The sequence below is a fragment of the Bufo bufo genome, chromosome 1 (assembly GCF_905171765.1).
Source record: "Bufo bufo chromosome 1, aBufBuf1.1, whole genome shotgun sequence".
In the NCBI taxonomy this organism is placed as follows: domain Eukaryota; kingdom Metazoa; phylum Chordata; class Amphibia; order Anura; family Bufonidae; genus Bufo; species Bufo bufo.
Genome location: NC_053389.1, coordinates 738,281,944 through 738,300,641, shown reverse-complemented (window position 1 = coordinate 738,300,641; position 18,698 = coordinate 738,281,944). Strand labels below are relative to the sequence as shown.

The window sequence follows — 18,698 nt, the reverse complement described above, 5'->3', positions numbered from 1 at the left end:
CTCTGAATTTATCATGGATGCTACACATGACACATACCACTAAGGGCACATAGGGGGCAGGAGGGTGCAGGGTAATTCATAGATAATGAGGCAGCAGCAGTAACTATAGAGGGAACAGACATTGTTGTTGCCCTCAGGCCCAGGTCCAAATAGTGCCTTTAACAGTACTATGAATTATACAGGATATTTGGGGGCCCTTTCATTACAATAAAAAATGTAAACTAAGCATACAGACATGGAGAGCGGCGCCCAGGGATCTCCCTGCACTTACTATTATCCCTGGGCGCCGCTCTGTTCTCCCGGTATAGGCTTTGGTATCTTCAGATTTTCGGCTCAACTGGGAGGAGCCTGCTCTTGTTCTCCTGGGCGTCAGCACAGGCTGGAGTGCTGGTGGCCAATCGCAGCGCTCAGCTCATAGCCTGGGAGAGAAAAAAACTCTCAGGCTATGAGCGGAGCGCTGCGATTGGCCAGCGCTACAACCTGGGAGAAGGAGACGCCGGCAGGCTCCTCCCAGTTGAGCCGAACATATGAAGTTACCGGAGCCTATACCGGGAGAACGGAGCGGCGCCCAGGGATAATAGTAAGTGCAGGGAGATCCCTGGGTGCCGCTCTCCATGTCTGTATGCTTAGTTTAGATTTTTTATTGTAATGAAAGGTCCTCTTTAACCCTTTCCCCTTGCAATGCACTATTACAATACTACAAAAACCTACTTTCATGCTCCGATGCTCTCCTTTGACCTGCACTGAATTGCGCAGGGCAAAGGTAGTTTAGGTTTACATTCTCACTGCTAGGCGGAGGCCTCTGCCTAGCAGTGATCCCGGTGATGTCACCGGCACCAATGGGCGGTCTATAGCGCTGCCCTATCCTGTTTTTAGTGCCAGTGATGTCACCGGGAGCCTAGCATACCCATAGTGAAACCCGGTACGTCACCGGATCTAAAGAAAAAGCCCTTGCCCTCCTCAGAAGCAGTGAGCTCACATGGTAACCTCTATCTATCTGTTCATTTACACCAGCGTTCTCCAACCTCTGCCACTCCAGCTGTTCCAAAACTACAACTCCTAGCGGTTAGGAGATGTACAGGTGGGAGAATGTTATTTAAACTATAAAAAGAAATATACACTGCAGAAATACCTCGAATACAGTGTTCACATCACAGTGATATATACTCTACCTGGATTTCACAAGCCGCCTGCAGGTGGAAAATTTTATAAAAAGCTTCTTCGACTGATTCGCCCAGAGCAACAACCCCATGATTCCTCAAGACAAGCACCTAAAATGTTAAAACAAACCACAACCTTACAAGCTGTTCTCTACAATGCCTAAAGAATAAAACTGCCCATGAACATTACTTGAACATTGGCCAGTTTTGATGGCATCTGCCAACCATGTAATGCGCATGGGGGTTTCCAGTCGGGGTAAAGAAGTATTGGGCATGTTGTATTTCAATGTTCTCAAGGGAGACCCATTCATTTCTATGGGTCCGCAAAAATACGGACAGCACACGGATGTCATCTGTGTGTTGTATGCATCCGTGCGGCTGGGCCACAAATGATAGAACCTGTCCTATTCTAGACTATTTTGCGGACAAGAATACTCTTTTTTACAATGGGTCCCGGGAAAACTGCGGGATGTACACGGACTACATCCATATTTTGTGGATCAGGGATTCACGGACCGCACAATGGATACAGTCATATGCAGGGGGCCTAAAGGAAAAAAAATCCTGAAGGAACTCCTACGGGTGACAGTGTTTGTGGGGGGGGACGTCAGGACTGTCACTGTGATTGACAGATTTCCCTTTATCAGGGTGTGTATACAGAAGACTGTCAATCATTCTGTCTGTGTTAATCAGGACTCTCACTGTCTCTACTAGGAGTCCTGTCAGGATTTACTCTGCTTTTTACTCGGAGATCATATCAACCTATATATCCCAGAGCTCAGCTTCTCTCCCTCTATCATATCCAGATCTTAGATAGGCAGAAGAAATCACCTGACAGGTTCTCTTTAAGTAATAGAGAAAAGTAGTAGTCTGACCTTGCACGTGGGTCCCAAACACTTCTGCAGTTCAATCCTGTCCTTTTCTTCTTCCATGTCTCCATTGAAATCATAATACACGAGTTCTCCTGCCAGGAGAGCATCATGTGAGATAGGCAGGAGGCCACACTTCATTGCTGACACCTGCAATAAACCAGAACAATGTTCTCAGCCGGAGATCCTTGTGACCAGTAAGGATGGATCCGCCATAAGCAGGCATGGATAGTATATGATGAAGTAGAATTCCACTTATCTCACCGCCGTGGTTGCTGCTGTATGGAGCTGAATGATACATTTCACATCTGGTCGCGCTGAGTAGATAGCTGAGTGCAGGCTGAAGTCGCTGGTGTCCACCTCAAAGCTGGAGCTACCAACCTCTACCATCTCCCCCAAAATATTCACTTTTACCTGTGGAAGACATTGCCCAGCTCTGAATCAAATGAAATGACTGAAACGTACTGGAACCCCCAACCCCAACACACACATCCTGGCTATTAAAAGTATAACTAATATTCTATAAAAGTAGAGGGGTCATCTGAGAGTTTAACAAATGTTCTATTAGGAGATGCTGAGGTAAGTGACTGGATAATGTATAGTACTGTACACGTGAAAGTACACCTGCCACATTTATTAAAGGGCATCTGTCAGCAGATTTGTCCCTATGACACTGTCTGACCTGTTATATGTGCACTTGGCAGCTGAAGACATCTGTGTTGGTCCCATGTTGATATGCGCCCGCATTGGTGAGAAAAATGATGTTTTAATATATGCAAATGAGCCTCTAGGAGCAACGGGGGCGTTGACATTACACCTAGAGGCTCTGCTATCTCTGAAACTGCCACTACCTCTGTACTTTGATTGACAGGTCAGGTGTGATGATGTTTTCACTGCCTGGCCCTGTCAATCAAAGTGCAGATAGCGTGGCAGTTTCAGAGATAGCAGAGCCTCTAGGTGTAATGGTAACGCCCCCGTTGCTCCTAGAGGCTCATTTGCATATATTAAAACATCATTTTTCTCAGTAATGCAGGCACATAGGAACATGGGACCAACACAGATGTCTTCAGCTGCCAAGTGCACATGTAACAGATCAGACAGTGTCATAGTTACAAAACTGCTGACAGATGCCCTTTAAGAGGCATTTACCAGTCTTAGTAAATCTGCCCACTCCTTTCAGTGAGTGTTGGTGTATCATGGCGCTATTAGCTATACTTTTCATTGGTACTACAGTACATATGCTGCTGTTACAGGTTTCCGCCACTAGGTGGTGAGGGCTCATCTTATTTTGCTCTGGGTGTCATATAACTTCTAGCCCCCTGATATAATGATGTACTTTCTGTGACCATTCCTCAGTTTTTTTTTAAGACCTCTGCTTTCTGGTCATGTGAAGGACACACAGGCGCACGGCTAGTTACAAGACATGGCTCTGATAACGGGATGGTAACTGTAACAAGGCGTGCATCTGTAAGGCCGGGGCATAGGATTATCCACTGGAAGGAAGCAATGAAAGTACCTATTATGACGGCAAGTAGAGATTTTTGAAAATTGGGAAGCATTCATGTGAAAAGTATAAAAAAAACATAAAATAATCCAGCCAGAGGTAGAATAAAAAGGCCTATGCGATCATCTCATCTGGGGTCATGTGATCTAATCATGTGACGGCCTCACCCAGGGCCTCTAGCTCTGCATGTATGAAGCATCTCTCAGTGATCTGCAGTGCTTCTGTGTAGATGCATGTACGGAGCCTGGGCAGAGAGATCATGTACTTACAAGGACAAAAAGTAGGTGACCTTCTAGGGTGCCATTGATGGGGAGGGGAACCATTTATTAATTTAGAAAAAAATGTCTGTTTTAGTAACTACTTGCATTCCCCGTGTAATTCTGGAATGTCTATTCTTATGACTGTGCCATTCCTTTATTATTCCTACAAAAAGATATAAATGAATTACTCAGAGTTTGCAATGAAGGTCAAGCTGGATGTTACTAGTTGGGGGTGTGTCCCTGAAACGTGCATCTCTAATTGGATAGTGTCAGGAACACACCCCCAACTGGTAACACCCATCTGGACCTTAATTGTAAACTGCTAGCAATTTTGGATAACCAACTGGAACATAGGGAGAGGAAACTGTCCATAAGACAATGCTTAACCTCAAAGGGGTTATCCCATATTAATGTGCTAAATGAAAATCAGACATCTTATAGTACATGACAATCTTTTTCTAACCAAGCCAGTCCCTCACATGGATCCAGAGATCACCCTATCCATTGTGCCAATTTCTCTATTAAATTTATATGAAGCTGAAAGCTCAAGGGGCCGCTCCTTTCTGCTGCATGTCTCTCCCTATCAAAGCTCAGGAGGCAGTTAAAGGGAACCTGTCACCGGGATTTTGTGTATAGAGCTGAGGACATGGGTTGCTAGATGGCCGCTAGCACATCCGCAATACCCAGTCCCCATAGCTCTGTGTGCTTTTATTGTGTAAAAAAAACCCTGATTTGATACATATGAAAATTAACCTGAGATGAGTCTTGTATGTGAGATGAGTCAGGGACAGGACACATCTCAGGTTAATTTGCATATGTATCAAATAGTTTTTTTTACACAATAAAAGCACACAGAGCTATGGGGACTGGGTATTGCGGATGTGCCATGTCCTCAGCTCTATACACAAAATCCCGGTGACAGGTTCCCTTTAAAGGATGGAACTGAGCATGTGTGTCCACAAACAGCAGGTGGCGCTATACAGATATATTTTATTGAATAACTCAGCGGCTATAGTACATTTTTATTTACATGCAATTACAAAAGTATTCAGATCCAGGTGCTGGTTTCGAAAATTGCAATTTTTTTTTTGGGTGGGACAAACCCTTTAAGTACCAAGGCACAGTTTGCCCTGCTACTTTGTGATGATATCATCGGACCATATGGATAGCTTTTCCCATTGTTTTATTGTCTCATATAGTGCAGCTGGGCAAAATTAAGACCATATAAATTTGACTTATTACACCACGCAACAAAAAAAATACTTTGTCTGCTACTGGGCAAAAACCATTTGTCCTATACTAGATCGAGTGTGCGGATTACAAATCCGAAGTCAGAATTGTTGTAACACGTCACGGAATTTTGCTATGCATAAGTATGCCTAAATGAATTAAGCACTTGGAAAGCATTGAATAATTTTGAACAGAACGAGTTTTACTCCAACAATTACCTGATCTACATCAAAGTTTGCGTAGTAAACAGTGTATGAAAATGTATCATCCATGTTATTATATTAACTTTTAGAAATGATACTTTCTAAAAATTAGTTTTTCAGTTTGAAAGTCTTACTTGAGCAAGCCCCAGTACTGTTAAAAGTGCTTCAGGCATCTGCTTTTGCGTTTGTGAACGGTCATATTTTCCTGTTGCAAAAACCAGCAGTAGTCCCCCATCATGTTGGGATTCCAGCGGCCGTGATACCTGTTCTGTAGAAATATCTTTATGGAAACGCTCTCCATGTTCGTCACTTACGTGTCCCAAATTGGGTGGGAAAAAGTCAAGATGGGAATGTAAGAAATGCACTTTCAATGGCATTCGGCAGCCAAGTTGTTCATATGCTGTAAGGATGTTTTCTACTAATTCAGCAAAGTTTGCAGCTCATCTGATCCCAAGGAAGTTCTGCACTACTAGCACAAATGCATCCCAAGCTGCAAGACGCACTCACTTTGTCAGATTCTTGCGCTGATCATCAGTAGTGTATTTGCCACATATGTAGCAGAAATTGTCTGGATCGTTAACACATTTGCGTTTATCCATCTTAAGTTTCAAAACAGATAGCACTATAACAGATCACTTTATCAAAATCTGTCCAGCTTGCCTTATATACTTACTGCTGACAACAGCCTGAGTGCGTCCGGACAGGTCTGGACACGTCCATTGGAATATCTCCAATATAATGCATTAATATTATAACTGAATAGGCTTTGCATGTATAACTTAAAATCTAGACGTGTCAGGCAAATTCCGAGTTCATATTTGGAATCAGCGCGCTCATTTTACAAACCGGATTCCAAAAAAGTTGGGACACTATACAAATCGTGAATAAAAACTGAATGCAATGATGTGGAGGTGCCAACTTCTAATATTTTATTCAGAATAGAACATAAATCACGGATCAAAAGTTTAAACTGAGAAAATGTACCATTTTAAGGGGAAAATATGTTGAATCAGAATTTCATGGTGTCAACAAATCCCCAAAAAGTTGGGACAAGGCCATTTTCACCACTGTGTGGCATCTCCCCTTCTTCTTACAACACTCAACAGACCGAGGAGACCAGTTTCTCAAGTTTAGAAATAGGAATGCTCTCCCATTCTTGTCTAATACAGGCCTCTAACTGTTCAATCGTCTTGGGCCTTCTTTGTTGCACCTTCCTCTTTATGATGCGCCAAATGTTCTCTATAGGTGAAAGATCTGGACTGCAGACTGGCCATTTCAGTATCCGGATCCTTCTCCTACGCAGCCATGATGTTGTGATTGGTGCAGAATGTGGTCTGGCATTATCTTGTTGAAAAATGCAGGGTCTTCCCTGAAAGAGATGACGTCTGGATGGGAGCATATGTTGTTCTAGAACCTGAATATATTTTTCTGCATTGATGGTGCCTTTCCAGACATGCAAGCTGCCCATGCCACACGCACTCATGCAACCCCATACCATCAGAGATGCAGGCTTCTGAACTGAGCGTTGATAACAACTTGGGTTGTCCTTGTCCTCTTTGGTCCGGATGACATGGCGTCCCAGATTTCCAAAAATAACTTCGAATCGTGACTCGTCTGACCACAGAACAGTCTTCCATTTTGCCACACTCCATTTTAAATGATCCCTGGCCCAGTGAAAACGCCTGAGCTTGTGGATCTTGCTTAGAAATGGCTTCTTCTTTGCACTGTAGAGTTTCAGCTGGCAACGGTGGATGGCACGGTGGATTGTGTTCACTGGCAATGGTTTCTGGAAGTATTCCTGAGCCCATTCTGTGATTTCCTTTACAGTAGCATTCCTGTTTGTGGTGCAGTGTCGTTTAAGGGCCCGGAGATCACGGGCATCCAGCATGGTTTTACGGCCTTGACCCTTACACACAGAGATTGTTCCAGATTCTCAGAATCTTCGGATGATGTTATGCACAGTTGATGATGATAGATGCAAAGTCTTTGCAATTTTTCGCTGGGTAACACCTTTCTGATATTGCTCCACTATCTTTCTGCGCAACATTGTGGGAATTGGTGATCCTCTACCCATCTTGGCTTCTGAGAGACACTGCCACTCTGAGAAGCTCTTTTTATACCCAATCATGTTGCCAATTGACCTAATTAGTGTTAATTGGTCTTCCAGCTCTTCGTTATGCTCAAATTTACTTTTTCCAGCCTCTTATTGCTACTTGTCCCAACTTTTTGGGGATTTGTTGACACCGTGAAAATTGGAATCAACGTATTTTTCCTTTAAAATGATACATTTACTCGGATTAAACGTTTGATCTGTCATCTACGTTCTATTACAAATAAAATATTGACATTTGCCATCTCCACATCATTGCATTTAGTTTTTATTCACAATTTGTTTAGTGTCCCAACTTTTTTGGAATCCGGTTTGTAGTATAAATCACATGTTTTTCTCTCAGTAGCAAAATCATTGTTGCGCGGTGTAATTTTTAGATGTTACCAGCCCCCATAATTACTTTACAACGTACCAGGATGGAAGCTGACACTTCACTACAAGCCACTCCACGCGGGTTTATTAAGAAATGATCCTGTTCTTTATTAACTCTTATCTGAAAGTGAAACGAAGAGATATATTAGAGCAGCGGGAAAAATTATCATGGACCCCTGTAAACTCTGTATATGTACAGTATATTATCTTTCAAGCCTTTGGGGTTTTTATTACTTAGTCTGGGTTCCCCCCTGCGCTGTGAAGTCCGGCAGTCTGTTCAAGCAGAGGAACAAACTGTCAGAGTTCACCGTATCCAGCGTGGCCGGATACTACCGTGCACCGCCGGATCCCCATTCACTGTAATCCGTCCGCTTTCCGGTCTATATGCCAACTTTTGGCCAGACAAAAATTGTTGCATGTAGCATTTTTTGTCTGACTGAAAGCCGACGTGTACGCCGGATACAGTGACCGGATTACAGTGCCGGAGTTCACAACGCGGATGTGAACCCGGCTTTAAAGGGATTGTCCACTTCGGTCAACCTCTGTTTGTCATTCCTAAGAATCCTTGTTTCCGATAATTGGCCTGCGTATATATGTCACCGATTAGCCAGAAAACGAGCAAACTCTGGTTCACGTGGCAGAAAATCCTAGTTTGGAAATAGGGGTGTGCTGCTGACAAACTATGAATCTACATGGGGATGACTGCTGCATGCAAACACCACTAAACGATCGGGCCATGATCGTACCCAATCAGTGCCGTTTGTGTCGGCCCATGTAAACGGGTCCTTAGTATAGTCTCTTGATAAAAAAAAATTATGAAAAACTGTCCCCCTGCTAGTACGCTTTAGCAATTAGCTGTAATCAGTGGGGAAACCTGGCATTGGGTGTTTAAATTCACTGCAGCGCCACCACAGGGGCAACTACACATTACACAGGAGAGGTCCTCTAGGGTAAAAGAAACTCTTCGTAACCACTCTTCACTTTGGCCAAAAGATTAAGGTCCTGAACACAGAATCCCCTCTATAATTCCCTAATGGGGAACATGAAAATGTTTCTTCTAAACTGAGCCCATATACACCACCCACACAAAATAGGTGACATCCCTGCTTCACCTGAAAGGAAAATCCCATTGGTTTATAACTTCAGCAACGATTCCCAAATAGACTGACAACCTGACAATCACTGACTGTTTTAGTAACTACTGGTATTCCCATGTAAAAACCGTTCTGGAGCATTTATTCTTATGACTCTGTGTTGTGCTATTCCTACTAGAGGTTTCTGCATGAATTGCCAGCAGTTTACAAAAAAAAAAAGGCCCAGCTGGGAGGTTGTCCCTGCACAGCCTGACACCATCTAGTCAGTGCTGCCAGTGTCACCCTGTTCAGGGACACGCTTCCAACTGGTGACATCCATCTGGACCTTCATTGCAAACTGCTAGTAATTCAGTCATAAATTTCTAGTAGGAATACTAAAGGAATGGAAGTGTCAAGAGTAAGGATGAGCGAAGTGAGCTTCAGATCTTAGATCCGTAGTCGCTTCGCTCAAAACAGTCTCCGTATAGCATTAAAATGTATGGCCTCCGACGAGGCGAAGTCTTGCGAGACTTCAGTGAATAACTTCGGGATTTGATTTTTCAACTGAAAAATCATTTTAAAACTTGGTTCTGAAGTCAGCTTCGGTACCGAGGTACCAGTTGCTACCGAAGCCGACTTCAGATACCCGTTTTAAAATGTTTTTTCAGTTTAATAATCAAATACCGAAGTTATTCACCAAAGTCTCGTGAGACTTCGCCTCGTTAGAGGCCATACATTTTAAGGCCTCATGCACACGGCCGTTGCGGCGGGGACGAATCGAGACCCATTCAACTTGAATGGGTCTGTGATCCATCTGCACCGCAAAAAAATAGAACATGTTCTGTTTTTTTGCGGTGCGGAGGCACGGACAAACACCATAGTGCTTCTGTGGGGTTCCGTGCCTCCGTTCCGCACCGCAGCTCCGGATTGCGGATCCATTCAAGTGAATGGGTCCGTATCCTTGATGCGGGGAGCACACAGCCGGTGCCCACATATTGCTAACCCGCTGTTTGCAGGCCGCAATATGGCCACGACCGGGCAACGGCCGTGTGCATGAGGCCTTATGCTGTACGGAAACGGATCTCCGTACAGCATTAAACCAAAGTTTTGAGCGAAGCGACTTCGGATCTAGGATCCAAAGCTTGATTCGCTCAACACTGGTCAAGAGTCATAAGAATAGATGCTCCATATAATAACATGGATGATGCAAGTAGTTACTAAAACAGACATGTCAGAAGAGGTGAAAGGTCTTCTTTAACTTTGCAGTATGTCTTGAAGTGCGGAAGGAAATCAGAGGTGTTGAGGACCCCAGCGCTGCATGGCAACAAAAAAGGCTAACCCCCTGATCCGCTGCGCTCACTTTCCATTACAGGTGGAAAATTATGTATTTTTTTTTTTAATCCTACGAAACAAGTGAGAGAACATGTTAATCCAGAAAAAGGCAGATTACTCACTGAAGCAAAGGTCCCGCTGAGCTGGGCCCAGCCATAGAGGTCTATGAGTCTGTAGATGCTGGCGAGCTTGCATCTCATTAGCCTTTCACCTTTAGCCAAAGGAACAGGATCATTGCAGTGGAGGTCATTGATAGGCGCCACCAAGGACGAGTCTAAAAAATGAAGGTTAGATTGTTAAATCTAGGGAGATTTTATAGCGGTGGTTCTCTGAACAAGATGGAGGCCTAGAGGCTGCCAAAGCAGTAAGTCTTAGAAATCATAGTAGATACAGTAAAATTACACATAACATTTCTCGTCAAGCTCCACATTGTCTCCCTTCCTGACAGGGAATTTGGTTCCCAACCTTTTTGTCATAAACCTCTTCCATTAACAGTCACCCCACAGATAACACGCGTACTGGAATGCCAAACCTCATGTCACGTAGAAGAGGCTGAATATCATTCCTCGATTACGTGCAATTTTTTTTACACAATTTTTGACACACAGAAATAGAAATATAATGGATCCTAATGGAACTATTTGACTTAATTGGGATTTATGAGGCTTTTTTGAGGAGCAGACACACATTCATGTCCACTGTTCCGTTCAGCTCTATGTGACTGCTGGAGACAACTGAGTGATTGTACTCAGCTATCTCCGGTAGCCCCATAGAGTTGAATTGACCAGTGGACACGCATGAGTGTCTGTCACTCAATCCTAATTGGACACATGCACTCCTGTTCTAGTATTCTTCGGGGGCCCCAGAGGTCAGATCCCCACAGACTCTTATCCCCTATCCTGCGTGCAGAGAGGTATCTCCCAAGGAAAGAGTGCCATCTCACTAGAGCCAGCACCCTCTGACCTTTAATCGACAGGCCCGGTCAATCAGAGTGCAGGGGGCACAGCAGGTGCAGAGAAGCAGAGCCTCTAGGTGTAACGGCAACGCCCCCAGTGCTCCTAGAGGCTCATTTGCATGTGTTTTGAATGGGCCATTTGCAGAGTAGCTCCCATGCCGGGAGCCAGAGCTGTCTATTGTTTAGTGGACGGAGCAGGTAACTGCAGCAGCTGATCTGTGGGGGTGCAGGTTGTCAGACCCCAAAAGATCATATATTAATGGCCTATCCAGAGAACAACCCTTTTAGATACAGGGTATGTGGCTTATGCTTCCTTATGTGGCAGTGGAGCCTTTGGGCCCCCTTAGGCACCAGAACCCCTGTGTGCCTACTACCTGGTCACACCCTAGAGTTACTCCCCTGAACAAAGGAACAATTTGAAATCTGCTGCTTAGGAGCAAAATATGAAATCAGAACATTAAATCCATTTGTGGAAATAAAAAGTTAATGGCACTCACTAGATTCACCCTCCCTAGCCCAAGTCCCCAAAATGAAAAAATGGAAGAACGTACTGACTGGACAGGTGGGGAAGACAGATGGTGCAGTGCTGGCCATGAAGTCAGCGATTTGCCTGAGAGCCCAGATATTGGAGGAGTTGTTCCCTTTATTCATCTGCTCCTGAATTAAACTTTCCAGTTCCTCCCTAAAAGACTGAAAGTAAATGGAACCAAATGTAAAAGTAAAGTGAAGAGGACAAGAAAACAAATATGGCACAATAATATAACAATCATAAAACTACTATATACAGGAAAGTTGTAGAAATCGTTTATATTTTTTTCCCCCCTCATGCAATATCCATTGTCAAAAAAATCCAACTAAAATTGACAATATAAGGACCCTATACTGTATGGAAGTTGAGGCCCCCTTCAGTATACATCTGAATTAGTAGGAGATACACTAAGTCCATTAGAAACAATTACAATTGTAAAAAATGGGCTGCCTGAGAGCCAAAAGAACAATAGTAGGCTTCATATTATTAGTGGTCAATTAGAAAGTTGTCTTCTCCAGTAGATGGGAAGGTAGTGGAGGGAACCATGGATGTACCGATGATAGAGGCAGACCATGCCATTACTATGAGGTTCCTGGTTGGTCTTGTCCTCTCAAAGTCCTTTTACATGGACCGATGACTGGGAAATAATGTTTGTAGGCGCTATCATTTGGCCAGTCATTGACCTGCCTAGCAACCCCAGAGACTGGTCAACTAATCAGCAAACACTCTTTGTCGGCTGATTGTAACCTTTACGCAAATGCAAAAATTGTCAGCAGAACATTGTCCCGTGTACCCAGGATGTGCTGGTGACAAAATGTATCGGGGACAAACAATCATACGAACGATTGTTTGTCCATCATACAGTTTGCGTTAGTCCATGTAAAAGGCTCTTTAAACACGCACTGCATTTTTGTAATGGGGGTTCTACAAGGGCTCAGTTTTGCCTGGAGGCTACATTTTTGGCATGTAAAGCATCAGGAAGGCCCTGACTAGGCTCACATTGTTTATTAGTACTAGTAAATATCCATTGAATGAATCCATAAAAGCTGACATCCAATAGCCCATGTACCTTCAGACAACAACCAATATGTGCAGTACATTTGAGACAATAATTTTTACACTCTACATTGGAGTTGGCGCTTGAGGTAGTAGCAGCAGCAATCATGGTTAGAAGTATTCGGTAGGACATGCAGTTCTTCTTTCTATTCTAGGTAACTACGTACCGGGCTCTGTAGAATCATGGTAACACGTTTCTTCTGCTCCATGACATTGAAATCCTGCCTTAGGTCGGCTGCCATGTTCCGAATTCGCAGGTATTCTGGATCATTCTCTGTATATCGCTCAAAATATCTAAGTCCCTCCAGGGGAGGAGAGGTCACAGCCTCAGGGGTGGTTTGGTTGCTCATCTTTGTGGATTATCTCTGACTTCAGCGCACATGAGTCCTATGGGTTACAAAGAAGATCTAGTATCAGAGGTATCTATCACTCTTTTATAGAGGTGTATGGCATGCACCTAAGCTAAATGATTGGTATAGCTGGTATTTGCCCAGCTGGACTGAACTCAGTATTCTTGCCACTATCTTAAGATCTTTGTGACTTTGATATCCAGCAATCAAAAGAAACTAGATCAATATGAAACCGGTCCTAAGGGGTGGTAATGGCCCCCACTGACCCGTGTCTAGCTTGACTAGCAGAACACACTTATGTTTTGCTCCTCTGTGTCTCTGAATCTTCAAGCCAAATAGTTCATCTTCAAAAAAAAAATTTCACTCTCTATATATAAGCTACATAAAACTTTAGTAACTCGCTAAAAAGGGAACCAGTATGTTATAGAGCGGGAGGAGCTGAGCAGATTGATATATAATAAAAATTTTACACATCCATCTCACCTTATTCACAAATGCTCCGCGTGCTCGGAATGAACAGGTAGTCCTTGGAACATATAGAAAGGAAGGTTTCCGGCACTGTAATGTTTTTAGTAAAATCTTCCTCTTTATTGACGTAACATTAATCCATATACAGACAAATACTTAAACCATGTGATAGTTTATGCGTTTCGGACACAATGTCCTTAGGTTGATGTTGAAGTAGGGAAATTGAAAGTCCCACCAATAACCTCAACCCCCACAGGAAATGGGGGGGGGGGGGGGAAGGTAAGATCAAATCAAAATTAACCCCCATCACATCAAAACCACCTGTTATGCAACTCGCATGTGAGTTTTGAGGGCTGGTGTCAGGGCAGTGCAGTCATAAAGCAGGACACAAGTTCACACCTATTGCAATACAGCACCCACACCACCCAACTCGTTGCTCTAAATGGAGCAACATATAAGAAAAAAGAAAAAACACACAATGTGACTAGAGACAGACATCATTTTACAAACTTGAAATAAAATCAAATAAATACAACTGAGTCTTCAAATATACCACGGCGTGGAACTAAACTGCAATCCATCCTTGACCAAAAGGATTTGATCACTGATAGAAGTACAGAAGTTCTTTTCTCTGATCCAAACCTGTAGACATCCTAGTGTTGAGTCTAAAGGTCCAATAAGCCTCTCTTAATAAAATAGCTTTTTTATGATCCCTTCCTAAGAGGAGCAGTAACTTTCTCAATGGCAAAAGCATGGAATGAATTAAATCCCCCCCACTTCAACATCAACCTAAGTTACGACTAAGGACATTGTGTCCGAAACGCGTAAACTATCGCATGGTATAAGGGTTTGTCTGTATATGGATTAATGTTACCTCAATAAAGAGGAAGATTTTACTGAAAAACATTACAGTGCCGGAAACCTTCCTTTCTACAGATTGATATATAGTTTTATGGGAAATATATTTAGAATAACGTGTAATTATATAAATTCACTATATGTTTTCTCTGGTCTTAGGAGCCTATTGGTCGGTCCTACCCATGATTGACAGCTATCTCATGTCAATCATTGGTTCCCTTGATGAACAGGGATTTAAATGAGTAAAATACAAGTTATAGTGACGCTATATAGTGAGAACTTTACATCAATCTGCTCTGCTCCTCCTGCTCTATAACATGGTACAGATTCTCAGACACAGCACGTCCTACAGCCCAAAGCTGCATTCAGTATCCTGTGGTTTCTTTTGGCAGTAGCTACCAGATACAGTGGTTTACTGACATCCCTCTCTTGGTTGGGCTGTTATTCTAAGCATTTTGGGAAAATATATTTTTCTGAATTATAACGCCATGTATTCCTTGGCGAAATAACCACCGGTATATTCTCTAGTATTCAAATCAGCAGACCTTGCTCTGCACAGACACTGAAGAAGCAGAGAATACTAGGACATTAACTGTGAATATGGGCGTTATCAGTTAGGGTGTGTCCCTGCACAATCACTTACAAAACGGTTTGGATAGTGTCAGACTATTCAGGGATACCCCCCCACACACAGACATACACACACACACTTGTGATACCCATCTGGACCTTTATTGCAGACTGCTGGCAATTCATTCATAACTTCTAGCAGGAATAATAAAGGGATGGCACAATATGGAGTTATAAGAATAAATGCTCTAGAATTGCTATTACATGAGGAATACAAGTAGTTACCAAAACAGTCATGTAGGTGACAGGTACTCTTAAAGAAAAACGAAGTACAAGGTGTGCCTTACATAACATTATTAAGTTAGGCCTCATGCACATGACCGTTGTTTGGGTCTGCATCTCCAAGCCACCGTTTCGGCGGCTCGGATGCGGACCCATTCACTTCAATGGGGCTGCAAAAGATGCGGACAGCACTCCGTGTGCTGTCCGCATCCGTGGCTCCGTTCCGCGGCCCCGCTAAAAAAAATATAACACGTCCTATTCTTGTCCACGCTTTGCGGACAAGAATAGGCATTTATATTGCCGCAAATTTCGGAAGGCAACACGGGCGGCTTCCGTTTTTTGCGGATCCGCGGTTTGCGGACTGCAAAAAACGGCACGGTCGTGTGCATGAGGCCTTAGGCTCACACTTCAGTTATTTGATCAGTTATTTCCATCAGCTATTGTGAGCCAACACCAGTAGTGAGATCAGGTATAATGAAAATATCTGCACCTGCACCTGGAAATAACTGATCAAATAACTGAAGTGTGAACTTGGCCTTACCCGTAGGTATGTCAATTTATGAAAGGAAATTGTTTGTACAGGAAGTGAAAGATTTTCCTAAACACATTCCATCATGGTGGGAAATTCAATGCTAGACTCTTAAGGTAAACTTAAGACTAAATCCCCTCATAATGCAATGCTACAGCAAACAGTGGTGCGTGTAAGACTATTAACACGATAAGCTTGGGTAAGTCTGTTAAGTGATTGCCACTTTTAATCTCAATCCTGGGAACAAATCCATAACTTGAGGTTGATGGTAATGCTATGTTGTAGATGTTGAGGTTGAGGTTGGAGGTAATGCTATGTAGTAGATGTTGAGGTTGGAGGTAATGCTATATTGTAGATGTTGAGGTATGTTGAGGCCTGTAAGAGGAAGAATGCCTCACTGGAATTTCTAGAAGTGTCTAGTTCAGAACTGGACTCATCCAGAGACTGGACTCTTTAGTGGTTGTGATCCACTATACACCTTCATTCTTGGAAAAGGAGACCCCAGTGTTTGTTCAGTTCACTCCCACTCAGACACTTGTACAGGAGAAGAGTGGTGTCATCTCCATGCCCATGATCGAAGTGGTCAAGATGCTTCTAATAAGAGAAGGTACAGTATGTGGAAATACACAGAAGAATATAAATCAGACCCACCACCAGAGGATTGGCTGGAGAAGGATCAGAAAGCACAGAGTATAGATGATGATCAGATTGTGGGAGAAGCTACAGAAAGTGCACGAAAGGATGCATCTCGGCAACAAGCTCCATTTACTGAGAAAACTGTACCAGTCTAAGCTACGCAAGGTCCAGGACATACAGGACTACATAAGAAATACCTCAGAAATTGTAGAGCGCCTACGAGGTATTGTAGAAGAAATAAAAGATTTCTCCATGTGGCCGCACTGTTACTCTGCCGTCTTCCAGAAAGGTATGACACACTTCTGACCGCACTAGATCCACATCCAGATAATGAGCTTACTCTGGAGTATGTTAAAGGAAAGCTTGTAGATGAGTTCAAGAGAAGATCAGAAAATGGAAATAACAGTCAAGAAGCAGAATCTGCATTAAAGACACTGGATCTAGTCACAAGCAAAGGAGAGGAGACACATCAGTATTTTGTGTGCAAGAAAACAGGTCCGCTGAAAGCTGACTGCAGAGTTTGGAAAGCTAGAATGAATCAGCTAAAAAGGCAGAGCGATCAACAAAGAGTTAAAAGTACTGTTAGTGAAGAAAGTAACGCTCCAAGTACTAAAGCTGCATCTATTATTAATTCAAGTACATCAAACCATACATGGTGCATAGACTCTGGAGCAACTAGTCATATGACAAATGTCTTCTCTTACCTTGACCAAAGTAATACAGAGAAAGTGATATTAGCTAATGGTCAGTGCAGGGCCGGCACCACCTGTAAGGCGACCTAGGCAGCCGCCTAGGGCGCAATTTAGCAAGGGGCGCCGGCCCAGTGCGGTTTAAAAAAAAAACGTTGGTTAAGTGGCGGCCGGGCCGGTCCTGCCGCAAGTTTTTTTTTAAAGTACGGCGGCGGGCCCTCCCCCGCACTAGGCGGCAGCCGCACTGCCCGGGCTGGCGCGTCTATGATTGTGCACCGCTTCCTTTCAGTCCTGCCGGGTACAGGAAACAAATGCTCCTGTACCGCGGACCGAACAGAGCTCGGCCACGCTACATTAGAGGTGGGGGGGAATGAGAGTGACAAGGGAGGGGGGGAGAGGAGAGTGACAAGGGGGGGAGGGGGGAGAAGAGAGTGACAAGGGAGGGAGGGGGGAGAAGAGAGTGACAAGGGAGGGAGGGGGTAGAAGAGAGTTACAAGGGAGTCCCCAGAGCCAGACCAAGAGCCAGACTGCAGCCAGAGACCAGATCATCTTATTGTCCTGGTGGTAAGTAGACAATGCAAGATGTTTATTATTTAATTGTTTAGTTATTAATACTATATTGGAAACTAATTTACCTCACATTAAAAGGACACTATAGTCCCAGAACCAGTACAGTTTAATGTAGTGGTACTGGTGTCTATAGCCTGTTCCTGCAGAGAAAAGACACTGTGCAGTACTGGTGGTAAAGGAGTACTATAGTGCCAGGAAAACAAACTCATTTTCCTGGCACTATATAGTTGTTAGGAGTGGGGCACCCTCGTGTCCCCCTTCCACTGGGATGAAGGGGTTAAACCCCCTTCAGCCACTTACCTTTCTCCAGCGCCGGCACTGGGAACTCTTCTCCCCGATCCTCCTCTCAGCTGCGAATGCGCACGCATTCAAAACTATGTTCCGCGTCTTCCCACTGTAATTTTCACAGTGAGAATCGCGGAAGCACCTCTAGCGGCTGTCAGGGAGACAGCTACAAGAGACTTGATTAACCCTAAGGGAAACATAGCAGTTCTTTTAATTTAAATGCTGAGAAAGGGGTGGAACATATGTGATGTCATGATATGGGCAGATCATCTGATAAGGGGGGGGGGGGGCGGCAATTTTTATCATGCCTAGGGCGGCAAAAATCCTTGCACCGGCCCTGGGTCAGTGTATGACTTTAGAAGGAGTAGGAGATAGCTACATTATTTGTCAGGTCTCTCCAACACAAAGCAGAAGGATTCCAGTAAAGGATATGCTGTATGTCTCTTGTCTTGAAAGCAATTTGTTGTCTGTGAAGAAACTCACGGGACAGAGAAATGACATCTGCATCATCTCAAAACAAGGGTACACACTTGAAGAAGGAAAAATTACAGGTGAACTGTATCAACTAAAATGCAAAGAAAGTGTGTGTACTGCCAAACAAGAACAGCACAAGGACTGTGTTCACGTATAGAACAGATGTCTTGCACATGGAGACCCAGAAGCAAAAAGAAAGCTAGTTCAGAACCAGCTTGCTGAAGGTGTTAAAAAAGACCAATGCAATCATAGGATGAAATGTACAAACTGTCTTTAAGGGAAAATGTCCAGAAAAACATTTCCTAAATACAGTGCCACAAGACTTAATCCACAC

The 18,698-nt window shown here is 43.6% G+C and overlaps 1 protein-coding gene across 5 annotated transcripts in view; it reads right to left on the bottom strand.

Moving 5' to 3' along the window:
- ADD2 (adducin 2) overlaps positions 1–18,698 on the bottom strand; it is a 64,007-nt gene that overhangs the window by 27,724 nt on the left and 17,585 nt on the right. For all 5 annotated transcript variants that reach the window (XM_040414419.1, XM_040414420.1, XM_040414418.1 and 2 more), the window contains 7 exons: positions 12,821–13,040; positions 11,620–11,758; positions 10,236–10,387; positions 7,749–7,829; positions 2,294–2,443; positions 2,036–2,179; positions 1,173–1,271 (listed from right to left, as the gene is read on the bottom strand). In XM_040414419.1, coding sequence (XP_040270353.1) covers positions 1,173–1,271; positions 2,036–2,179; positions 2,294–2,443; positions 7,749–7,829; positions 10,236–10,387; positions 11,620–11,758; positions 12,821–13,003 — 948 coding nt within the window. In that variant the 5' untranslated portion in view covers positions 13,004–13,040. The remainder of the gene's footprint in view (positions 1–1,172; positions 1,272–2,035; positions 2,180–2,293; positions 2,444–7,748; positions 7,830–10,235; positions 10,388–11,619; positions 11,759–12,820; positions 13,041–18,698) is intronic.